At 44.1% G+C, this 24,210-nt stretch overlaps 1 protein-coding gene across 1 annotated transcript; it reads right to left on the bottom strand.

The window, feature by feature from the left end:
• Nucleotides 1–927: 927 nt before the first annotated feature.
• On the bottom strand, nt 928–14,282 carry LOC308473358 (solute carrier family 22 member 2-like). The gene is made up of 11 exons (XM_080998785.1): nt 13,843–14,282; nt 12,746–12,849; nt 11,688–11,842; nt 9,599–9,767; nt 8,898–9,012; nt 7,804–7,910; nt 6,856–7,070; nt 5,711–5,819; nt 5,126–5,238; nt 3,319–3,418; nt 928–1,604 (listed from the first exon to the last, which is right to left on the bottom strand). Exons 1-11 carry the CDS (start codon nt 14,257–14,259, stop codon nt 1,538–1,540), a joined length of 1,671 nt encoding a protein of 556 aa, XP_080854911.1. The 5' UTR covers nt 14,260–14,282; the 3' UTR covers nt 928–1,537.
• Between the last annotated feature and the right edge of the window lie 9,928 nt (nt 14,283–24,210).

The following is a 24,210-nucleotide window of genomic DNA, read 5'->3' on the forward strand; positions in this document are numbered from 1 at the left end:
ACCTGCGCCTCCATGGACAGCTGTGACAGCTGTGAGTCCAAAATGACTCCCAGGCTGCGCACCTGGCCCTTCAGGGGCACAGTTACCCTATTCAGGACCAGGGAGTCCTCCACACCAGCCCGCCCCCTGTCCCCCAAAAACAATACTTCTGTCTTGTCAGGATTCAACTTCAATCCATTAGCCGCCATCTTTACATATATGTGTAAAGAAACCATATATCATAAAGAAACCACAGTCTCCACAGTGGCTCATTCCCAAAGGAAACATGAATCCTGGATGAGTGTCTAGAATGCCTGGAATTTCACACTGAGAAACTGGCATGAGCTGAGAAAACAGCTTACATCATTAGATAACTGAAATGGATGGACAAGATGGGGACAAGGAGGGGTTTGTGCACTCACATGAGCACATGAGATGAGGCACACAGAACGCTGCATTAAGAACTGACCAAAATTAAGAACTTTGAGAATTTTCTTTGTCTTTCATTCCTGATTTAAGTATTTGCCTAACTCCATAGTGAGGCTTAAAATACATTTAAATTGGGCCAGATTGCACCCAAAGTCTGTAGGTGAAGTGAACTAGATAGCCAGAATCAGAACATTTTTTATGGGGATAATTGTTGCACAGTATTGGTCCTTCTAAATATTGAATGCAGTGCAAAATGATGTAAATGACTTCCCTTTTCTTTAGAAACTATCTATTTCCTGATGCAATGAATTATTCCCATTCATTTTTGTTTCCCAAACCACATACAGAATTTCATCATGTAGGGTTTGAGTCTATCCTTTGCTAGTATTGTTCTGGCTGTAAACTCTGTGAAAACAACGCCAAACTCTAAAGCAAGTTTCGTTCTCATAAACTGATTTCCACATCTCTTGTTACTCATTCAACCCACATCTCTTGTTACTCATTCAATACAAACTGTCAAACTTTGCCATAATGGACTTTGACAAGTCTTCTATTTATTTATCTTTTGTAGTCCTCCAAAGCCTGGTCCAATGTTTACTCCAAAGAAAGTCAAGTTCATTTATTGGGATTTACCTTCCACTAGTCCTATCTAGGAAAAGAACGTGGGTGGAGGATTTGTGTGGCTGCACTCTTACTTCATTATTAGCATAGCCCAGCCCAGTGTGGTGCAATCAAGGGAAGACCTAGGGCTTCTCCACACTTTAACTGGACCTGTAGTTTGGTCAGACTGTGTACTGTTTAAGTCCCCTGGGAAAGGGTACCTATAGCCCTCCAGATGTTGCTGGACTATGACCACTATCACCCTTGATTATTGGCCATGCTGGCTTGGGCTGATGGGATTTGGAGTCCAACAACCTTTGGAAGATTAGTTTCCCCATCCCTGATCGATAAACTTCCCTCCAGTCTCACAGAGTGTCAAAAACACACTGTAGTTGTGAATAAGCAGCAAAGAATCAGAGGATAAAGAAAGTTCAAAAAATTACGACAGCCTGTGTGCATGTGTTTGCTCTCTTGCTCCATTTTTCTTTAATGCCAAATCAAGCGAAAATCATGCAGAAAATAGCTCTTCTTAATTAGTTGCCGCATCTGAGGTTTGAACATGGAGATAAATAATTTTTTCTTTTGGCCTTCCTTGCCTGTGGAAACAAAGCCGGAAGAGTAACATGAACAGGAAAAGAGAATCAGAAATTTAGTCTTCAGTGATTTTTGGGTCCAAATTACACTAAATACATCTCTTCAAGCTGCATGAATCTTTTATTAAATGTAAATAGCAGCTGATGGGACTTTCCATCAGGCATGCGAATGCTGGAATGAGGGAGAGTTTGAACCTGCTGTGATCACAAAAGCCACCCCTCCAAAGCTGTGATTTGCAGCAAGTTTGAAGTTTCCTTTCGCTCCAATAAAGACTTCCCTCCTGGTGTGAACAGCAGCTTTTGGAGGGGTGCTTTTTCATTAGTGCTGTGGTTAGAGGTAACCACAATCTTGGAAGTCACAAGCCTCATTGCAGCTGGTGGGCCTTAACTTAACATCATTGCCTCCTCCTGGCACACCAGCTAGTGAGGGCAGTATTACAGCAATCTGTGAAATGCATCTGTGAGCTGCCTTCCATTTTAAATCCCCTCCAATGGATGTTAATAGGTCTTTGTAGGACACTTGTCCCCAGGGGCCTGCCCAAGGGTGCTGGGTGTTGCTACCAGCTCTATTAGCTGCCCTCACTTGCTGGATCATCACCTTGTTGTGGTGAGTGGGCTTGCACGTTCCTATGGCCCTTGTGAGTGAAGCCATCGGGAATCTCGTACTCCTAGCAGGGTTACTTTAAAAATTTGAAGGGTCAATTAAAAAAAATGTAGTATAAACACCAACAATTGGGAAACAATAGCCTGCGAGCGCTCCAGTTGGAGAACAGCCTTTACCAAAGGTGTCATGGGCTTTGAAGACACTCAAACTCAGAATGAAAGGGAGAAACGTGCTAAGAGGGAGGCACATTTGGCAAACCCTCACCGTGATCAACTCCCGCCTGGAAACCTATGTCCCCACTGTGGAAGGACACGTGGATCCAGAATTGGCCTCCACAGTCACTTACGGACTCATTGATAAAACTGTGTTTATGGAAGACAATCTTACTCAGCTACAAGTGATCGCCAAAAATTAACTGCAGTACCTATATTCAAAACCTTAGGAAGAAGCAGACATATGCCATATGATTGGCAGGAACAATGAAGCTTCCATATTGGCCAGTCTGGTATAAATATTAGGAGCCTAATTTTCTGCCTTTGTCTGACCAACAGGACATTATCACCCACATTATCATGCATTTCAGGCTCCAGCTGTGACCACCCCCCACCCCTGATTTCATTTGCCCCTGTAATGGGAAATCACACTCTCCAAATCTAAATTTAGTTTTTGCTGGTTGCTCCTCTCCAACAATTCCTCCTGCTGGCCATATGTCGTTCCTACCCACCTTCTTCAGGCAAGCAACATGAATGTGTGAAAAGGGCAGTGGGGTTCCGAGTATGAGCTCCACTTCCAACTACTGAGCCCACACAGAAGACCTTCACAGGCTGAGTTTGAAGGCCTGGAGTGGGCTTCTTACCACTCTCTGCTGAATGCAGTTAGATTGAGACCTCTGCCTTATCAGCATTCTAAGCACCTTCCTTCAAAGTCATTTAGGAATTCAGTTCAGACCTCATCACACCTGGCTCAACACAGGAAGATCAAGGCATCTCACCCTGTGTGGAACACATGCCCCCCAGGCACTCCCCTTTCCTCCTGGCACTGCTGAATGCCCAGCTAGAGCTCTCATTCACTAAGAATGCCTTTCTCTATAAGATATGTTATACAGGACCATACCTGTGCATATTTTCGGCATCTTCAATAGTCTCAGGTAAAGCTTTTCCTTTGGTTTCAGGTAAGAGCAGAACCAAGCCACCGTCAATGAGACCAATCACAGCTTCAGACACAAGGCACAAACAAAAGATCAGTTGAGACAGACCATCCTATGTGAAACGATACTAAGGCACTATAGCAATTTTTAAGTCGTGCCAATAAGATACTGCTGAACTGTATTAAAGGAAATGGCAGCATGTAGATGCAAGTTCTCTTCCTCTCCCCCACCTGCAGCCTATTTTATGAGTGATCTCATTTTTCTCCAGAATCCTCCTCCTGAGTTCCTAGGAATTCACCACAGTGAGAATATAGATCAAATGTATCACTTACATTTCAGAGTATCTCTGCATATTCACATCCTTTTTCAAATGTCCAGAGGTGATTTCCTCTGAATTTGCTCTGAATGTACCATATCTGGGCATTTGAAAAAGGATGTGAGTATGCAGATAATGTGTTCTAGAACTGAAGTCACTGTTTCTGAGGAGTAGCTTTCTGTCACTGAGAGAATATTTTCAGAATTCTAAGACTGACAGCTCCTATATTTGAACTCTTTCAAGTCCTGCTTAGGTGTTTGGTACCCACAGATATCTATTGTGTGAAGCTGCCAGGAGGAATACATGGAATAAGACTCATCCCTTCAACAATGACTCTTGATTGGCTCAGTGTGAAGGGGGTTGATTGGGCAGTTTCCAACACCTGCCCTACAGATGTTGAAGCAGCTCCCTCCAGACTGAGCTGATCCCAAGTCAGTTGGGGACACTGCTGGTGCATGTGCCATGTATGCAGAAACAAATGCCTGGACAAGGTTATTCTTGGAGATGCTTAGGCAGGTAGCAGGGCTGTTATACTGCCAGATTTCAAAAGGGTAGGGTAACTTTGCTCTGCACCATTCCCTGGCTATTCCTACTGGTTCTGTCGTTTGCAACCCTGCCTTTATGCTCCTCTGTAACCCTAATCTCCTTTCTCTTTGCCATTCTAAAACTATCCCTGATTTGCAATGGAGAATAACATTACACAATAATTTGATAAAAACAAATTGTTTAGCAGAATAGCATGATGTAGATTGTTTTTGACAGCAGGAGTTAGGGTTTGTTTTTTTTGGGAGAGGACTATAGAAACGTAGCTGTAATGTCTTGCCAAGAAACCTCTGAGGTAAAGGAAGAAATCTAAGCCTAGCTGTCAGAAAAGCAAACATACGTTCAAGTAGTATACAGGAGTTGGGTCACCAAGATCCTTTGGATATTTTGTTCAATTATAGGAGCTGCCTGCAGGCTTACTGTCAGCTTCTATCTGGTCCTCTTCACCATTAGGTATACCTACCTTAGCTAGGGATATTTGAGTATGAATTTGGAGAATAATCTGGAAAGAGCATGGAACAGACTTATGACTGAATGCATTCAAAAGTGGTATGGATGAGAGCTTGATCTGCCTATGGCTCCCTACAGATGCAGATCCTTCCCCATAATGCCTCAGAGGCAGGACCTGTGGTCCTCCAGATATTGCTGAACCACAACTACCAGCATCCTTGATCATTGACCAAGCTGGCATTGCAAAATTAAGAGAACTGTGTATTTCAATGGATGGCTGCATTGGTTTGCATATTGTTTCAGAAAGTGAAAATTAGCTAGGTTCACATTTAAATTTGATTTCTCTCCTATCCCTAACTGGGGCAGCTGAGAATTGCAGTTCAGTGACATCTGGAGAACCACAGCTCCCTGTTCGAGAATGAATAATCTATCCTCATTCAACACAAAAGAATTCATATTCTTACCAAAGACAACAAGTGGAAGTTCATGCCAGACATCTGCCAGCCTATAGACGATGAATGGAGTTATGATCCCACCGATATCACACATTGAAGAGCAGACAAGAACACCAAGATTCCTGTAAAAATACGGTAAATGTGGAAGCCATTATTTATATCTCTGCAGAATCTAATATCACCCCCTTTGCCCAGTTACCGTAATGCCCCAGAGATCCAGCCACTTGTGGAAATAAATGGAAAATAGAAATTAAAGCAGGTCAAACACTCTCATTAAAAGCTATTAAATTCACATTCCCTGCTAGCTCCTACTTCTTTATCATGTTCTCTTGAGGATTTATTTCTGTTTGTACTTTTTTTTTTTACTTCATAACTGCAAGACAGGCACATTGAGCATTTTTAAAAGAAAGATTGTCTACAAATGTGTTCATTAATAAATAAACTTTCACATTTTTTTCGCCAGTTTATGAAAAGCAACAGTTAATATCATTGCACCCACAGCCTAAGCAGAGAGCTCTACATTTGACTGTCAACTGGTCCTTTTGACAAAGGGACACCAGCCCATCCTATAGCATCAGAAGAAGGCTCACTCACCTGAGGAAAGTTGGGTATAGTTCTGCATTGACCAAGCAAATCATTTCATAGCACATTGTAATGCCCATCCTGCCTATGCAAGCGGCAGTCATTTTAAGCCAATAGAGATCTGAAAGGACATTGCACACACTGTTAAGAAGTTGAAAACTTTTGCAGCTTCTTAGGTTTTCTCTACAAAATTGGTATTAAAAGTTACACGTTCTTAGAAATTGTATTTCATGGGGCAAATACTGCACACAATACTGTGTGTTTGTGGCACCTGGTATTTGTCAGGAAGCAATGAATCAACATTCACATGTACACAAACACAAAGAGAAAATGAATTACACACAATACACACAATACCCTGCAGCAGGGTGAAGTCATACTTGATATAGATAGCTTAGGGATAGAGATCCTGCAACCCTCCAGATATTGTTGGATTCATTCCTCCCTGAGTTGTAGTCCAGCAACCAGGGCCAACCCACCCATGAGGCAAGGTGAAGCAACCGCCTCAGGCGGCAGAATCCACAGGAGAAGCAGATCTGACCTTCAAGGAATACATTGTCCATTGGTGGTGGTGCTGCCACAGTGGCAGCAATAGCAGTGGTGAGCATCTTAGAGGCCAGATCTGCTGCCTCCTCAGCAGCCCCCACCCAATGCCACCTCTACAGCAGCCTCTTGGCAAATAGGAGAAACTGCTGGTCTCCTCCTACCCTTGTTTCCAATGTGAATCTCTATCCCCTCCCCCATTCCCAGTGTAGATATCTCCCCCCTTCTTTTTCCTGATTTAGCTCTTCACTCACCCCTTCTTCCCTGGTGGGGGAGTGACGCCATTTTGGAGTTCACCTCAGGTGCCAAAATGTCTTGGTTTGGCCTTGCCAGCAAAATTTGAAGGGTCACAGGTTCCTTGCCCTTGGGGCATCGATTCTGAGCACACATACACATTCGGATGATGGGGTTTTGCTGCTAGATTCGGTTACACTCAGGATGGGAAAGAAGGAGCTCAACCCTTCCCCTGCCAGTCATTTTCCTTTCAGAACCCCCACCCCTCTCAAGCTGATATTCTCCCTGCAGGTCCAAGTTCCTGTATATTTTGCCTTATATGGAGAAAGCCAGAAAAAAGAGAGAATGTATAGGTCCATTTCAGTGCCCAACTTGCTCACCTTCAGGCACTAGGGCTGTAAGGAGACAGGCAGCTCCTGCTGCCAGATTTGCTGCAGCCCAGGGATGGCGGCGGCCAATGCGGTCTACTGTGAGTATGAGTATGAAGGCGGCTGGAAATTCAACAAGAGCAGAGTAAAAAAAGTCCAGGTAAATGTTGCCGCCACCAATTCCCATGTGCATGATGAGGCCCTGGTACAGCACAGAGCTTGTGAACCTAGACGAAAAACAGAAGCCAGGTGAAGCCAGGCTCTTTCCTGGGCTGGGGTTGTTTTTGTGTGTGCAGAAAGCCTACTCATAGTTCTAGCCAAATATATAAAGGTAAAGGTAAAGGGACCCCTGACCATTAGGTCCACTCGTGGCCGACTCTGGGGTTGCGGCGCTCATCTCCCTTTATTGGCTGAGGGAGCCAGCGTACAGCTTCCGGATCATGTGGCCAGCATGACTAAGCCGCTTCTGGCGAACCAGAGCAGTGCACGGAAACGCCATTTACCTTCCCGCCAGAACGGTACCTATTTATCTACTTACACTTTGATGTGCTTTCGAACTGCTAGGTTGGCAAGAGCAGGGACCGAGCAACGGGAGCTCACCCTGTTGTGGGGATTCGAACCGCCGACCTTCTGATCGGCAAGCCCTAGGCTCTGTGGTTTAACCCACAGCGCCACCTGCGTCCCTTAGCCAAATATGTAGGGCAGCTTAAAATTAAATATGGGGCCTAATCGGAGCTATGTAGGCAGCCCTGAGGAGGACTGGCAGAGTGGAAAGTGCTTGTGGACCAACCAATGATGCTCACTACAGAAGGGGAATTAAAGAGTTCCATCGAGTCCTTTAGGGCTCTCCACTGTGAGTTGCATGTGGACAGGTGGGGAGAGGGGAGAGGATTATGCCCTAGAAATTTAATGATTTGGAGCAATTGCTTTAATAGAAAGTTTTGCAAGGACTTTCCTTACCAAGAGTACATCAAGATGAGGGTGTGTTTCCTTATCTGTGGTGTTCTCACCAGGTCCAGAAATAAAGGGATTGGTTTGTCACCCATTTCTTCCTCAGACTGAAGATCCTAGAAGGGCAAACAAGCAATGTTTGTATCATTGGGGCATTAAGGGGGGCGCAGGAAAATGGATCATAGACTTGTAGGGTTGGAAGGGATTCTGAGGGTCATCTAGTGCAAAGCAGGAAGGAATCTAAACAAAAAGAATGGAGCTTGAAAGTTTCCAGTCATAGCTGCAGGGATTCTTATAAAACCTCAATGGGTGAAGGAGCTTTACAAAAAACACACGTGCAGCTTGATTTTAGATATAACTGTCAAACCACAGTGGGCTAGGAGGACAATTATTCTACAGGAAGTTCTAATTCCCTGACTTATCAGGGAGCCATATTTGCAGCCCTATGCGGATTCAGGGTGGGAGGCGACCAGTGTCTTTATTTTCTTCTGTGGCCCAATGGCACTTCACATCCTTTGGGCAGCCATGTGGGAGGGTGGGGTGGAACCAGCCATGGGGGAGCCAATGATTGGACCTGTGAGCTTTTGTCTACCTCGTAACACCTTGTGATGGTGGGAGAGGTATTGGGCTGAATCTTTAGGAAGCAGGGACAGGGGAGGGGCACTCTGCTCCATGCCATCAAAAGATCCCCTTTATGAGTCTTGGAGGGTGGCAAGTCCTGTCCAGAAGCCCAGTTAGGGGTTGACAGCCCATAGCACTCCCTACCAGTGGCTCAGTGCCTTCCCAGCACCAGCCAACCCCATCTGTTGGTTGACAGCATATCAACCAGCACTCAGCCTAGTTGATTAACAGATCCATGCCCATGCCTTTTCTCCCATAATCAATAAAGTTGTGGCCTATTTTACTCCAATATCTGGCTCCACTGATCATCCCTCCCAGCTTCATTGCATGTGGGACCAGAATTGGTTTTGAAGTTTAAAAACGCTTCCATGTTTGCCGTATTCTGGCTTGCCCAAATGGCCTCTGTTTGGATTTCTAACCCGTATACAAACTGTGCATCGTCGTGCCTTATGTAACTTTGAAGGCAAAATGGCTCAGGTTACCTGCATAGAGGGAGGCAGCTTCTTCCGGTTTCCCTTGGCAATGCGTTTAATAATTTTCAGGGCTTTGTCATTTTCCCGTTGGGCTATCAGCCACCTTGGAGACTCTGGAAGGCACCTAGAACAGCAAGAAATGGGGCATTCCTAGATGGTAGCAAAATGCATGACGCTGTAAAAACATTACTAGTAAAGAAAAAAGGGATAAGGCCATATGGAAGTTGGCCTGAGTTGCATGAGACATTTGAAGTGAGGACTGTCACCTCCATGCCAAATATCCTACACTGTGAGTTCTCTTTTACATGGTAAAATGCTGGATACCAGTCCCAGTCCCAGTCCCAGTGGCCAGTCAGATCAGGCACTGGTCAAGGGCCCAGGGGCTCAAAAGCATCCCTCGCACTAACCCTACCCAGCTGAGTCAACATGCTCCAATGTACCATCCTCCTTGCTTGGCTTGGCAATGAGCATGAAGCAGTGGCTCTCTTGAATGGAAGAAGAGGAAGAAAAATACCGTGTTGGGAGCTGATGTGTTTATATGTTGGGTGTCCATGTTGAGGAGTGGGGGCTCTCTGGCAGCACCATGCCAAAGGCCTCCTGGAATTAGACACCAGCCCTGTTGGGTACCTTCCAATACATCTAGCTAAGCTTCCATGCTGATATTATACAGATGCCTTGACTTTTTTGGCTGTAATGGAAATCTTGCTTACCAGTAATACAGCAAGAAGAAGAAGTTTGGCAAGGTAACTGCCAGTTGTAGCCATCTCCAGTGAGGAATTGCATAAGCGACAGCAGTAAGCACAAGGAGTCCAACAGTAAAGGCTACCTGGTAAACAATGCCGACGGTTCTTCTGTAACTCAGGCCAACAAATTCTGTGACTTTTTAAGGGTGGAGAAACTTCATTAACATAAGCAAATGGGTGCGGGAAATAATCTGAAGACAGCTCACACTAGATCTTCCATCTATTAAGCCACCTTGAACTTCATATATTTCAAATCTTAGTAGATTCCCACATCCCATCCCACCTTCCCACCGACTAGCCAAGGAAACTGTGGATTGACAACTCCCATCATCCTCAACCAACACAGCTGTTGTTGAAAGCCACTGTCATGTCTAGCCCTGACCTGGTACCAGATAGGGAGTCCTCAAAGGATGAACCAGACCCCCCCCCCCACAGTGTGAAGACCTTAAGGTGCAGGCAGGGTCCATGGGAACCAGAGCTGAGAGATGCGTGTCCCTTTAAATTTTCTCCATGAGGAGATCTTCCCAAAAACTGTTAGAGGTGGCAGTGGACCCACCACCACCCAGTCCTTGAGAATGCCTGTGCCAAAAGCTCTGGGTCCAAGCCAAAAAGTAATAACATAGCATGCATCTACAGACCCAGGGTGTCATGCAGCTTTTTTCTGAGTAAGAGCCCTCTTCATGAGTAAGCAATCCCTGAACTACTAGAAGCTGTAGTGAGGGTGTGGTCTAGGAGGCTGTCAGGAACTGACAAGACAACAGAGAAGAGGAAGAGGAGGAACAGGATCGTGGCAAGAGGTGTAGCCAGGACTGGGACACACTGGGGTAAGCTAGGAATGGGAAAGAAGAGGTTGGTGTAGGAAATACTCATGGAGTAACAGAGTAACAGAGGATGACGAGGGGATGGGGGTTGGTGCACAGGAACCAGAGCTGCAGGGCCCATCACCAGAGCCAGAGGGGCCCCTGTCTCCATGAACACAGCAGGCTCTGAGGTATAGGGAGCAGCAGATGGGGTGCTCCAGGAGGCTGAGGCAGGCAAGGGCCCACAGCCCAGCTCCCTAGCTGGCCAGGTGAGGCTTGCTAGTTCTGGGAGGTTTGTGGTTCCTCAGCTGGAATACGATTGGAATAGGTGAGGATCACATGTTTCTTCAGGCCCAGATGCTGCAATCAACATGTAAAGTACAAAAGGGAGCTGATGTGAAGCGTCTTCTCAACCGCCCATGTTGTCAAACCTCAGCTGGGATGCAGGACCCTGAACACAGGGATTGACCCTGATGCCAGGTAGGCCAGGGGCTCAGGCCAGAGTATATAAGGACTCCCTCTTGAGTCTTCTAGTTGCTGGGGTTTTTTGCTTTTGTTTTGATGAGGCTGGGTTGTGTGCCCTGCTGTATTCTACCTTGCCTCATCTTCTTGCGATGCTCTCCTTTTCTCTGGATCATGGTTTGGGCCTAGACTGATTCTCTGTACTTCTGATTTGTCTGGATTATGTTGCACCTATCACCCTGTCCTTCTTGCTGACAGAGAGAGCACCCACAGGAGCATGACAGCTGCTTGTAGACCTTTCAAAGCTAAGCTTCTACAGAGTGATTGGGAGCAGCGCTATTTTTCTAGAAAAGAGGTGCCAGAACTCATCACAAACACCTCTCTTGTTCTCTTAGAACGGCAATTCTAAGAATTGAGTTCCCGTGGGTTCTGGATGGAAGAAAGCCTTGACTGGAAGTATATTTCTATTTAGAAAACAAAAGCATCCCATCGTTTGTTGATATCTTAGGACCCAAGACAACCCTGAGAGACTGATAATATTCTAAGGTTTCAACCTTATCAGTTCCATCAAATCACTGGAAATCCCTGTTGTTCCTAGGAGAAAAGTGAATGAGCATGAGATCTCTGGATTGCAGGCAGGAGGGAGTCTTTTCCAGCCCTATGTGGAGTTGCCAAGGTTGAACCTGGGACCTTCTGCATGCAAAGTGGATGGTCTACCACTGAGGTATGAACCTTCTTCAAGTTTAATCCCTATTAGATTAATTCCCAGAAGAGACGACTGTAAGGAGCCTTACTCAGGATGTAGCCTGTTAGCCAACCCCCTTTGCTGACCAATCCTTGTATCAAGCGGAAAGCCACGGTCCACGTGTAGCTAGGTGCAAAAGCCATGAGAACACCAGAAATGGAATTTATTAAGATGGTGATTAACAGGCACCGTTTACGCCCAAACCTGTGGAGAAAAATGACCCTTGTCAATATTATACATATAAAGAGGGGAGAGGGACATGTGGAACTGCTTCACACTGCACCAGACTGCTGGTCCATGTAACTCTGAATTGTCTATTCTGAGCAGCTCTCTAGGGCTGCAGACAAGGATCTCTCCTAGCTCACATGGTGATTGAAGCTGGGGCCTTCTGCATGCAAAGAATATGTTCTGCTGTGGAGCTATAAAAATAAGCTAAATTTCTACTGGACAAAACTAAAAAATAATTTATTTTGTTCATCAAATTTACCTTTTATTTTAGGATTGAATAGATTATAGAATCATAGAGTTGGAAGGGACCACGAGGATTATCTAGTCCAACCCCCTGCAATTCAGGAATCTTTTGCCCAATGTGGGGCTCGAACCCACAGACCTCAGATTAAGAGCCTCATGCTCTACCACCTGAGCTATCACTATAAACAATGCTTATGAAGCAGCTTTCCCACATCTTCACCAATTAACAATATTAACAAGTATGATTTTCTATAAAATCTGCAGCCCTGGTACCTCTTGGGATCAGAGTGCCACATAATTAACTTGTCTTGAAACTGCCGAGTTTGCCTGTATTCTCTCTCCCCATTGAATTTAACAGGACTTGCTTCTAAACCGAAGAGTTAGGCTTGTGCTGTAAACCAGCTGTTAATGGTGTGTACATACAAGAGTTCAAGTTTCTTGGGCCATCACCAGACAAAATGAAGGGAGCTAATTCTCATATGCAGCTGAGGCCAGTAATCGGTTCAGATATTTTAGCCAGCTCATTGAAGTTCAGTTAAAAACAATATTTTTCCAGGAAAGCTATGCTGCGTTCTTATATAGCCTGTGGCTATACAACAATAAATACTCCAATTGTATATATAAAATTTGACCTACCTGTCTGCCATGTATCCAATGCTTATGGAACCAACAAAAAACCCCACATTCACACATGATTGAAACAAGTCCAGTTTCCAGGCATCTTCACACACCAGGTTGAACTAAAAGAAAACACATCCAGGTCAGAGACAATGCAAAAATAAAATAAAATCCCATGCCTTGAGTGAGATTTCAAGATAACTGTAATTCCAAATCACTTGAAGAGCATCTCTCCGGACTATTTCATTCTAAAGCGTATGGCCATTTCAACTACCACCCTCCAACATCCCCATATACAAGCAGTATCTTAAGCAGAGTGGCTTTTTTGCGTAGGAGTTATGCTTGCTTATTTGAAAACATTTCCATGCCACCTTTATATCATTGTCAGTATGCAAGGCAGTGAACAAGCATCAAATGAAAGAACACCTTTAAAAATAACAATTAAAAATCAGATACGCAAACCATTAACAAACAAAGAGAAGCAAAAAGCTTTCAAAAAATAGACTGGAGAACTTGGTTCCTAGTGAAATCAATGTCCTGACTAATTTTTCACATTGAGTTCAATGGGACCTAAGTGCAGCTAGCTTAAGCTTGGAACAAGCATAATGTTAATAGCAATGTTGAAATCAACCCTGAAAACAATTGCCATGGATGAGGGGCTTAAGAACTATTCACAGCAAGTAATATTAAATCGCCCACCAAATGAACAGGGCAGACTTTGCTTAGTGTCTATTTGGTAAATACCAACGGTGCCTTGGGGGAACTGCCTTGCGGGAAAGAGTTTCACAGTTGGGAAGCATCTATAGAGGGGGATCATAGCTCAGCAGCAGAGCACATGCTTCTGCGTTCAGAAAGTTCCAGCTTCGATCCTTGCCATTTCCAGGTAGGGCTGAGAGAGATTTCTGCTTGAGACTATGAAGATTAGCTGCCAGTCCAAGCAGACAAGGCTGACTCGGTAGAAGAAGATTCCTGTGTTCCAGAAGCCCTTCTTTCTAGCAGCTATTGAAGGACATCCAAGGACTCTCTAAGCTGCCCAGCAGACTCATACAGATCCTTTCAGGGTTCAGCTGTTAATGTTGGTATTGCCTTCTAGAAAACAGCTGCTTACTTCTTACCTCAGTCACGATGGATGATCCTGGGAAATCATAAAGCCAGCCATCTTGGCATGCAGTGAGAGGAATATTGCTTCTGTTCCTGTAAGTAGTGGAAAAATCTAGTGGATTTATGCAGCTCAGCTCAGTTGCGTTCCAGTCGACATCATATCTCTTGCACTGGCTAGTGAAAGCATCCCCATGGGTCTCACCCTTTGGAAGGGTGTAATTCAGCTCTTCCTCAAGACTCCAGTCACAACGGTTTCTTAACTGGGCAACTCCAGGACTCCGGCAGTGGTGCTCTGGTATAAAACCCAGGAAAACAATACCAACATAGATGGGTGTGAAGGCAGCAGAGAGCAGACACAGCACAAAAAAGGCCCTTTTCTGGTACAAGTCAAACTCTCCAATGTGCTCTAAAATGTCATCTAAGGTTGGCATTCTAGCATTTGAGGCACCTCATTGAAAGTAACAATCTCATGTGTGCCTCTCAGCATTTTGTTGGCAGCAAAGCTGTTTAAAATAACAGCATGTAATCAGGCCAAAAGTCACAGGAAAGCAGCTATTTCGCTTTGTAAATTGACAAACCATGCATTACAGTCTAACGGGCTATTTCACACCAAAGCTGAATTCTCTTTATGATGTCTCACACATTCTGCTGGCCGGTTGACTGATTATTCCATGTTATCCAGCCTGGGAACATTATGTTCATTAAGAAAACTGCATCTCTATTGATCAGCTTTTAGAGGCCATGAAAGCTAAACTATAATATTGTAATATAACCAATACTTATTCAATCCAACCAAAATTCAGTGTTATTTCCATTATCACTTCTATATGCGGTAGCCACTATTTTAGTCAGCATGTATTGTCTCATTTAGCCATCAAGTCTATAGCACCCAAACCTTGTGTTGGGAACTAACTGGGGGGCACCAGTTAATCCTGAAGTCCCACATGCATGTAGAGCTACAAGAATAACAAAATGGCTGACTGCCTGAATTCAAAAAATGTGCAAGGCTTGACTCACTCTTTAGCCAAAACAGCCCCCAGCAGAGCTTAAAACCCAGTGTATGCAAAATGTGGGAAATATAAGTTATTATACAGTGGTACCTCTGGTTACGAACTTAATTCGTTCTGGAGGTCCGTTCTTAACATGAAACTGTTCTTAACCGGAGGTACCACTTTAGCTAATGGGGCCTCCTGCTGCCGCTGCGCTGCCGTTGCACGATTTCTGTTCTTATCCTGAAGCAAAGTTCTTAACCCGAGGTACTATTTACGGGTTAGCGGAGTCTACAACCTGAAGCGTCTGTAACCTGAAGCGTCTGTAACCTGAGGTGCCACTGTATTTCTAATGAAAATAGGAAGCTGCTTCCAACCATCAAACCTGATACCATCAAAGTGGTATCACCCCTTTTGGGTCTTGGGTTATATTCAGATGTGGATTTTGTTGCGTTAGTTTTTCCTGGTTACAATGCTCATGGTTTTGTCTAGATTTCTGATGTTCCTTTTATGCTACAGTACCTGTTGAGGCCAAGAGGGGGGCCTTGTCATGTGGGCAGTCCATGATCTCCATATACACTGCCCAGGCTTGCTCCCAGGGGAAGTCACTTCAGTGATACTAATGCCGTGGTTTAACTTCACCCCTGGAGGCTGATGGGATGGAAGGAAAATAATAGTCATAAATAGATAAATATCCTGTTGTGTTACTAACACCAATGCGAATCTTGAATTCCATAGTCATGATTCAACAAGGTCCAATAGGACCTTTTTTATATATATAAGGCAAATGATCCCAAACCTTTGAAGTGGGATTGAACTAAGAATAATATGTAGAAGATGCAAAACAAACACAGATATAAAATAGCAGATAGCCTTGCTAACTGCACTACAGCTTGTATTTCACCTGGCAATTTAAAAATGCTAAGATGTATTTAGAAAAGTTTAAAAACTGAAGAAGGACCTCTCTTCTTCCTTTTATAAAACAAATAAATAAAGATCTCCCAACATGAAGAAATGCTTCCTTGGGGCCACTTCTACTGCTGTATAATCAGTAACCTAGCGGTTTATAAAATGGCATAATCTCACACTTGTGGCAAAGTATGTCACCACACACGCAAAGTTCACATAAGGACTTTTGGACTCTGAACTTCTGGCACTACAACAGGTCAGTGGAAACTGCACACAGTATATCTGTGGATGAGCTGCTTCATTTCAGATTGTGAGCGGAGATTCAGATGCTTTACTGTATAAAATAAGCCCTGCACACACAAATGAGCAAATGTGGCTTTGATGCTGGATAACCAAGAGATATTTGTGATCTTTACCGTGAGACATCTCAGTGAGCCCAAAAAAATGTTTTCAAGCTCAAAACTGTCTTGAGACCTGCGGGTATAGGGTGGTATATAAATTCAATTAACAACAACAACTGCTTGGAACCTGGATAATGGAAATAGTGCCTTTTTCCAGATCCGTAGGGATGGGGGAGAAATTTGATTCAGTTCACACTGAAAGGTGAATTGACCTAATTTGCACTTTCTGAAACAATATGTGAATGGAAACACAGTCATTCTTCAAAATTCACACACATCTGAATTCCACAACACACTTTTCCAGCGAAGTAATGAGCACAAAAATGCAGATATTATGGCAAAGTGTGCATAAAAATGAATATATTTGGGGAAATAGTGTCTAGACTGCATACTCAGGTGCAAGATGCTTGTGGCCCAGTGAGGGTCCAACCAGAACTAAGAAGCAGGGGATTGGTATTGGGTTGAACTAGGCCACAACTTTTATTGATTACAGTTGTAAGTATGTTTGGTTAAGGCACTGGGTATGTGTGTGGTATCAAGTACACTGCCTGCTGATTGATAAGTAGGGGGGAGGGTTGACCCTGTTGACCCTCACAGGGGGGTTGTCCTCTGACATGTACCAGGTGCTATGATCCCACCAGGGCCACCATTGGGAATGGTGCTATAGCCCATTGGTCCCTGTGTGGACTCCCATATAGAAACACCCCTTCCTGGACTCCTTTAATGGGGTACCTGATCAGCTAAGGATCCAATCCAACATCTTATCCATCAAAGTTGTGATGTTTGCTATAAGGTAGGCAAAAACCTGCAGACCGGCCAATTTGTCTGACAATTGTTATTGTAGGCCTACAAGTGGTTAAAGCTGTTGTTGTTTTTACCAAGTAGTAGTTTAGTTCCTTCCGGAAGTGCATCTCTGACTCTTTTTTACGACAGTAGCAGACAGCTACAGGCAGCACAGTGGAACCTTGGAGATGCAGAGCTGTAATCCATGAAGCCAGACCAGCAGTGGGGAAGAATAAGAGATAAGATGTGAATGTGAGGGATGAAGACTTCACGAGAGAGCTAGCAGTAGAGACAACATAAGCAGTTGAGATGGCAGGGATCTGGAGCAGGAAGGAAGACAAGCAGCAGATATAGAGACAGGAGCCCAGAGCCAAGATCTCATAGGAGTCAGGAATGTGGAGACCAGAGGCTGCGCCAGAGAGCAGTAGCCAAGATACAAAATGCTCAATGGTAGAAAGCACAACAGCCTCACTGACAGAATAGAATGCTGGCTGGGACTGATGGGAGTCAGAGTCCGACAATATCTGGAGGGCTGCAGGTTCCACATCCCTGTTACAACTGATTGACTTTGCAGTTTTTCCACTGAATGTAGCCTATGCTAGCTAGAATCACTGCACACCCATCGGCCCGAAAAATGAGAATCCACAAGCCTAGACAGATACAACATATAACAATGGTATGTCCTGGGTTACTTTGAAATAGCAGAGAATTTTCTTCTCAGATAATTAAATCTGATTTTAACACAGAATCACCAATGAAGACTTATGAACTTCACCAGGAGACACATCTACCAGCAAGGAAACTGAAAGGAAAAAAGAGTGTGCAGGTGTGCTTTCAAAGATTAAGCAGTATCCATCTTTTCTTAGTTTGAGCAATAATCTGCAAAGAGACTTCTATACTGTGAGTAGGTGCCTGATTACTACTTCTGAAGGCTCACTTGAATAGCTTGCTGAGATTGTTCCATCAAGAAATTTAGCCTTCAGACATAGGTCTCTGTGGGTGGTATCCAACTATCTCATTCCACCAGTGCAATGATTTTTGCTTGCACAATAAAACACCCCCACTCACATCTCCCCGTGAGACCTCGTCCCCTCCCCATATCTGTTCCAGAGTGTTGGAGGAAATCCCCATAACAGATTTAGAGGACATGCAGTGGGTGGAGAGGGAAGTTTCATTGCACAAGTGAGCATTCTTGCGCCTCTGGTACGAGATATTTGGACACCACCCAAAATTTGTTGGAAAGAAGCAAGTTTCAAACTATGTGATAAGTAACTCAGCAAATGGAAACATCATATAAAACCCTCTGTTGTCAACCTTGTCTCATCTAATTTATTACCATCAGGGATGACCTAGGTTCAATTCAGATTTCACTGTGCCTGAACATGACCAAATCCTACCAGTTCTATCATTTGGGGGGCAGGAGATTATCGCTCTTTAGTGTTTCATTTTTAATAAACACAGTTCAAGAGTGACAGATCTAAACACCCCCACCCCAAATGTAAAAAATAAAACTTGACCTGCCTTTGAAGACATTTTGAACTTCCTTTTCATTAGTAAATCTTGTTTTGATCTAATTATTAAAGTCTGTACTAGTAGGCCCTTAAAACCCATCCCGGGAGCTTTTTCTTTTCTTTTTAAAAGGGATTCAATTATGTGAAATTTTGTTTGTATTCACACAGTTCCTCTTTACAATTATGTTTAGCACAGTATGCAGCTCTTTACCAGCCATCCATCTAGTTTGATTCCCACTGAAGTCATAGCTACCGGTTGGTCTCTTGAGCAACGTGTTTTGCAAACCCATCTGTGAACTTCTGGGGGACTTTTGTCCTTTCAGCTAAGAGTTTTGGGCAAGCTTGCCAAGAAGACTTGTTTGCAGCTACCTGAATCCAATTAGAATGTTCCCTTCCCCAGTTAGCTTAATTGGAAAGCTAACATCAAGCCAAATCCTTCTTTTCAAAACTTGGTTTGCAGTGAAAAGGTATGTAGTTAGAGGGATGAGAAAGAAAAGATTTTCAATGCCACCTTTGAACATTTGCCTATACTTGGGTTTTTTGGGTGTTTGTTTGCAGCTTAATAATGTTGTCTCTCATTTTCAGTGACTTGGGAAGTGTTTTTACCATCCATCATTTGCCTTCTAGAATGTACCACTGTTCTGCTCTCAGCAAGAAATGGTGAGAAACTACAGCTTTTGCAGACAAATCAACACCCTTGCCCTGCAGCCACAAACACTTTCATTTCTAAGATTATACCATCTTGCGGTGCCACACAAGCACACGTAAAAACTAGCCATATATTTAAATGATACATGCTTCCTTGGCTCTGAGTTTCCTGTAGACTGAACATAATTTTGAAGGGGGAAATGGGGGTGTGTGAATCTACCACACACTCATTTTTAAGATGGGGAAAAGTGATACATGCTTATACAAGAGGAAATTTGCCTTTTGGTGGTTACTCTAGGGACAAAAAGTTTTGGTTTGGGGTTCTTAATGATTTCACTTTAGATTTAGATGAGTAAACATTGCCATTGCATTTGATAATTATCAGAACTATCCACACAACAGTTTGACTTTATCCTTCTTAGCATCTGCAAGATGTTTATTTCCTGAAAGAGGAACCACTTGACCCCTCCTTCAATCCATGGCTGCCCTGATGGCCTTAGCTCGTATACAGAGAGCAACTGACCACTAGTGGCATGAAAATTCTGGGGAAAGCGGGCTTTACACTCTTGTTCTCCAGATCCATTTCAGTGATCAAGCTGTCTTCCCACTGAGGAGACGCAGCCCCATCTGAAATGGATCTGTTTTGGCAAGTGCAATTTCCCCTAAAGCAGGGGCAGGCCACATTTTTTTCTGTCAAGGACTGGTTAATCGGTTGAGGGCAGCTTAGCCCTCTCGGTGGGGCCAGAGCCTGAAGTTAGCAGGGTCAAAGCCAAAGGTGGGTGAGGCTTCCCCTTTTCTCTTTCTCTCTGCCGCTCATTTTTCTCAATTTCTCCTCCAGCTTTGCCACCATTTCCCTACATGAAATTAGGCCAAAAGCCATGTGAAATTGGGCTGAGGGCCACAGCTTGCCCACCTGTGCTTCAGAGCATCTCCCAGGCCCTTCAATCCCTGGAGTGTCTTCCTGATTTCAGCTACTGCTTATATATCTGCCTTCTCTTAATGCGGAAGCAGGGAAAAGAAACAATAAGAACATTTGCAAGCCTTATCCTCTTCATCCTGGAGCTTGTGCTGTTTAGGCCCAGAGGAAAAAGCAAGCAAATGGGTTGTGGTCATGGGAAGGGCATATAACATGGAAGGTATCCATTGAGTGCATATTGCTCAAAAAGCCCTCCCAAACCGAGAACTGGCAGTAGTGGTAGGTGCCAAATGTAGCTTGAGATAAAGGTAAAGGTAAAGGTACCCCTGATCATCAGGTCCAGTCGTGACCGACTCTGGGGTTGCACGCTCATCTCACTCTATAGGCCGGGAGCCGGCGCTTGTCCGCAGACAGCTTCCGGGTCACGTGGCCAGCGTGACTAAGCCGCTTCTGGCGAGCCAGAGCAGCACACGGAAACGCCGTTTACCTTCCCGCCGGGTAGCGGTCCCTATTTTTCTACTTGCACTTTGCGGTGCTTTCAAACTGCTAGGTTGACAGGAGCTGGGACCGAACAACGGGAGCTCACCCCGTCGCGGGGATTCGAACTGCCGACCTTCTGATCGGCAAGTCCTAGGCTCTGTGGTTTAACCCACAGCGCCACCTGCGTCCCTAGCTTGAGATATGCACCCCTAAATTCAACATCATGGAGTGGTGGAGGGGCAGAAGGGCATTAGGGCATTTATGGATCCTGTTGCCTGGGGCAGTTGTCTCACCTTGCCTGGTGTTTGGGCCAGTTCTGTCTGAGGTAAGCCCACAGGTAGGACAAAGGACCAAGTTACCCAAAGGACCGCCTTCTTCCATATAACTCTACCCAAGAATTGAGACCTTCCACAGAGACCCATGTGCCACAGGGCCTTTTGTGTAGCAGCCTCCTGCCTCTGAAAATCCCTTCCCTGGGAGACTGAATGGCCCCATTGCTGTTTGTGGTTAGGAGAGCAGTTAAAACTTTTATCTTTAATCAGCCTTTTGAGGCCTCCTAGATATTTCAACTTCTATTGTTTTCTTATTGTCTGCTGTCTTTTGTTTTGTTTTTACAAGCTTTCATTGTATGCCACTCTGATCTCCTTGGGGAGGAAGAACAGGATATACATGATACTAACTAAATAAATAGCTTTTGCACATTCTACAAAGGGTCCACAAAAGGAGAGAGTGCTTGCCTGCTTGGTCTTACACAACAGAGTTTGTTATGTTTTATGATGTGTGTTGGGGGAGAGGAGATAAATCAAATGAATTTACGTAAAATAGTAAGTTCAGCGGCTTTTTTTGCTTGTGGAATTTCTCCCACAGAGCTGAAATCAGCATGACTGAGTGTTTTGAAAAAAGAAGGGCATAGGCTCAGGAAAAGGCATTCAGGGACAATTGAATGAGATTTATAGAGGGAGCACTAAATCCCTCACATATCCTCCATGTGCATTTTGAATGCACATTCAATGCACCCCTGACATATTGCTACCCATCAGTGAACCTAAGAACAGCCTTCTGGATCAGGCCAGTGGCCCATCCTGTTCTCACTGTGGTCAACCAGATGCCTATGGGAAGCCTGTAAGCAGGATTTGAGCACTAGAGCACTGTCTCCTCCTGTGATTTCCAGTGCCTGAGATGTGTGCTATACAGTCAGGATGCTTAAGGATAATTATGCTTATATAGAAAATGTACCTCCTTTGCCAAGACCTTGTTTCCAGCAAATATAGTCTACTAGAAATAGAGGAAGTAACCCTGAAGATGGCTACATGTTCCAACTAGGATCAGAGGCAACATTCCTCTGAATACCAGTTGCTTGGAAATAGCCACCACAGCCATCGAGGGCTATTGCTTCATTTCCTGTTTGTGAGCTTCCTAGGGGAATCTGGTTGGCCACTGTGAGAAACAAGATACTGGGCTACATAAACCTTAGGTATTATCTAGAAGGGCTCTTTTTATGTTCTTAGATGAGCCTCATGACATCAACATGGAAGCACTGATGGATGTTGACTGATCTCTTCTGGAACTATTCGTTTGAGCTGTGTATGTATGTGGGTGGGTGGGTGGGTAGGGGCGTAGTCTGGATCAAGCTGTCCACTCCGTCTTGCTTCTCTTGTGGATTGCTCTATGTGAGTTCAAATGCTGTCTGTGTTCTACCTGCCCTGTTGGAGACAGTATCTTTGAATCCCAGTTGCTGGGAACTGAAAGTAAGGAGAGGGCTATTGTACTCAGGTCATGCTTGTGGGCTTCTCATGGGCTTCCAGTTAGCCAATGAGAGAACAGGATGGTGGACCAGATGGGCCTTTGGCCTGATCCAATGCAGCTCTTATATTTTTATGTTTTAAGGCTATATCAGAACTGATCTCTCACCCTTTGTTGAGTTATGCTGCAACTCAAGTCAGCTTGATCTACATGAGGCATGCTTTTTGCATGAGTAATATGTTTTGAGAAACAGTATGTATACTTTTGCTAATTCTGCCACATGAAAATATTATGTACCGAGGACAACCTCCAGGTGAAGGGCCATAGCTCAGTCATACAGCATGTCTTGCATGTATAAGCCCCTAGGTTCAAGCCATGGCTTCTCCAGGTATCTCTAGCTTCAATCCCAGACATCTCTAGATAGGGCTGGTAAAAGCTGTCTGCAACCTTGGAGAGATGCTGTCAGTTTCCAAGTGATGGGGACTGCGTTTACATCAGAGTTTACGATAGAGATGCACAGCCTGTGGTTCTCCAGATGTTGTTGGACTACAACTGCCATCACCCCTGGCCTTTGGCCATCCTGTCTGAGGCTGATGGAGGCTTAAGCTTCTTTAACTCAGAGCTAAATGTACCAATAATATTACATGATACTTCTTGTGTTACACATTTGCCCTAAAATGTAAAAAGAACCAGAGACTCTATGCTGGTGCCTTGAATAAGACTAATGTCTGCGCTTGGGAATGTGTACATTTTAAATCAATACAGACTATGCTGTGACATTTCCAGTCTCTGTGGCTTCTTTGTGTTAATCTAGTGAAAGTGTATTAGGAAGACATCTGGGATTTTCGTATTCAATGGAACTGTTAATGTTCATGGATCATTCCTTCCCATGGTCAGCAATGGGATCTGGATCGTGATCTACAGGATTTGCTAGCGTAAGAACTTGTATGAATCCTGTAATCTTTACGACAATATCTTAATCCCAATTTCTGGAAAATCCATTTATGAGAATTAAGGTTTACAGAAGGAATAACAAAGAATGAGAGCATTTCAGTATACCAATGGGAAGTGGGTGGAAACATCTGCTTTGGACAGAATAGATGCATCTAGATTAATTATCTGGGTTTTTATACGGTCTTTGCTCGCACCACTTTGACCCAATCAGTCAGATCCTTTTCATCATGTTCCATTTCCAGCATATGCCGTCCAGTTGAGCCACTTAACTCCAGCGCTGAACACAAATCTAAACAAGATTAATCAGTTATGCCTCAGAGAACATGTCCTTTTCTGGAATTGTAAGCTGAAACTCTATCAGGAATGCAATGTAGTTGTCATTTATGTCCTCCAGATTATTAGAAGAAACTGCAATGTAGGGAATCATGTGGTAGATTTATTCTCGTAGGGCTTTCACAGATTTAAAAGTCAGGTTTCGTTATTAATGCTAATACTATGTAGCCCAACATCCTGAGCTGATGTGATGAATGGAGTGACAGCCTTTTCTGAAGGAAATTGTCCACCCACTGTTTAGCCTTCCTTCCTGCAAACCATATATTGGTGACCTCATAATTGGACTACTGGAAAGCACTGGATGCAACTATCCCAAAATTCAGCTGCTAGGAGACTAAGTTGAAAGATCTGTTACTGGCTGCTTATTAGCCATTAAACCAAAGTCAAGGTTTCGCTGTTGACATTTCAAGACCTAGCAGCCTAGGACCAAAATACCTGTTGGATGTTCCACAACCTGCCTTCTTGCTGATAGCACCCACCTTCTGTAATGCTTTGGCTAGAGTACTTTGTGAGCCAGAAACAATAATGACCTTTAAAAGCTTCTTAAAAACTTACATGTTTCTGAATGTGCAAAGAGAAATAAAAGTGTGAAAAGTAGCAGCCGAAAGCTGTAATTTAACAGTATGATCCTAATCCTTGTGTACTCAAAATAGGGATGAGAAAGTATATCATTTTGGTTTCTTGTTTCTCCAATCTACTTCGTATTTCCTCATCT

The sequence above is a fragment of the Podarcis pityusensis genome (assembly GCF_964106645.2).
Source record: "Podarcis pityusensis genome assembly, chromosome: 3".
NCBI lineage: Eukaryota > Metazoa > Chordata > Lepidosauria > Squamata > Lacertidae > Podarcis > Podarcis pityusensis.

Bases quoted from the DNA above. Each gene is read 5' to 3' on its own strand.
- LOC308473358 (XM_080998785.1), bottom strand. From the start codon at position 14,259: ATGCCAACCTTAGATGACATTTTAGAGCACATTGGAGAGTTTGACTTG. The intron at 9,013-9,598 runs GTAAGCAAGATT...TTGCTGTTCTAG, and splicing joins TTCTTCTTGCTGTATTACTG to GTGCCTTCCAGAGTCTCCAA. The intron at 7,911-8,897 runs GTAACCTGAGCC...TTGCCCTTCTAG, and splicing joins AGCTGCCTCCCTCTATGCAG to GATCTTCAGTCTGAGGAAGA.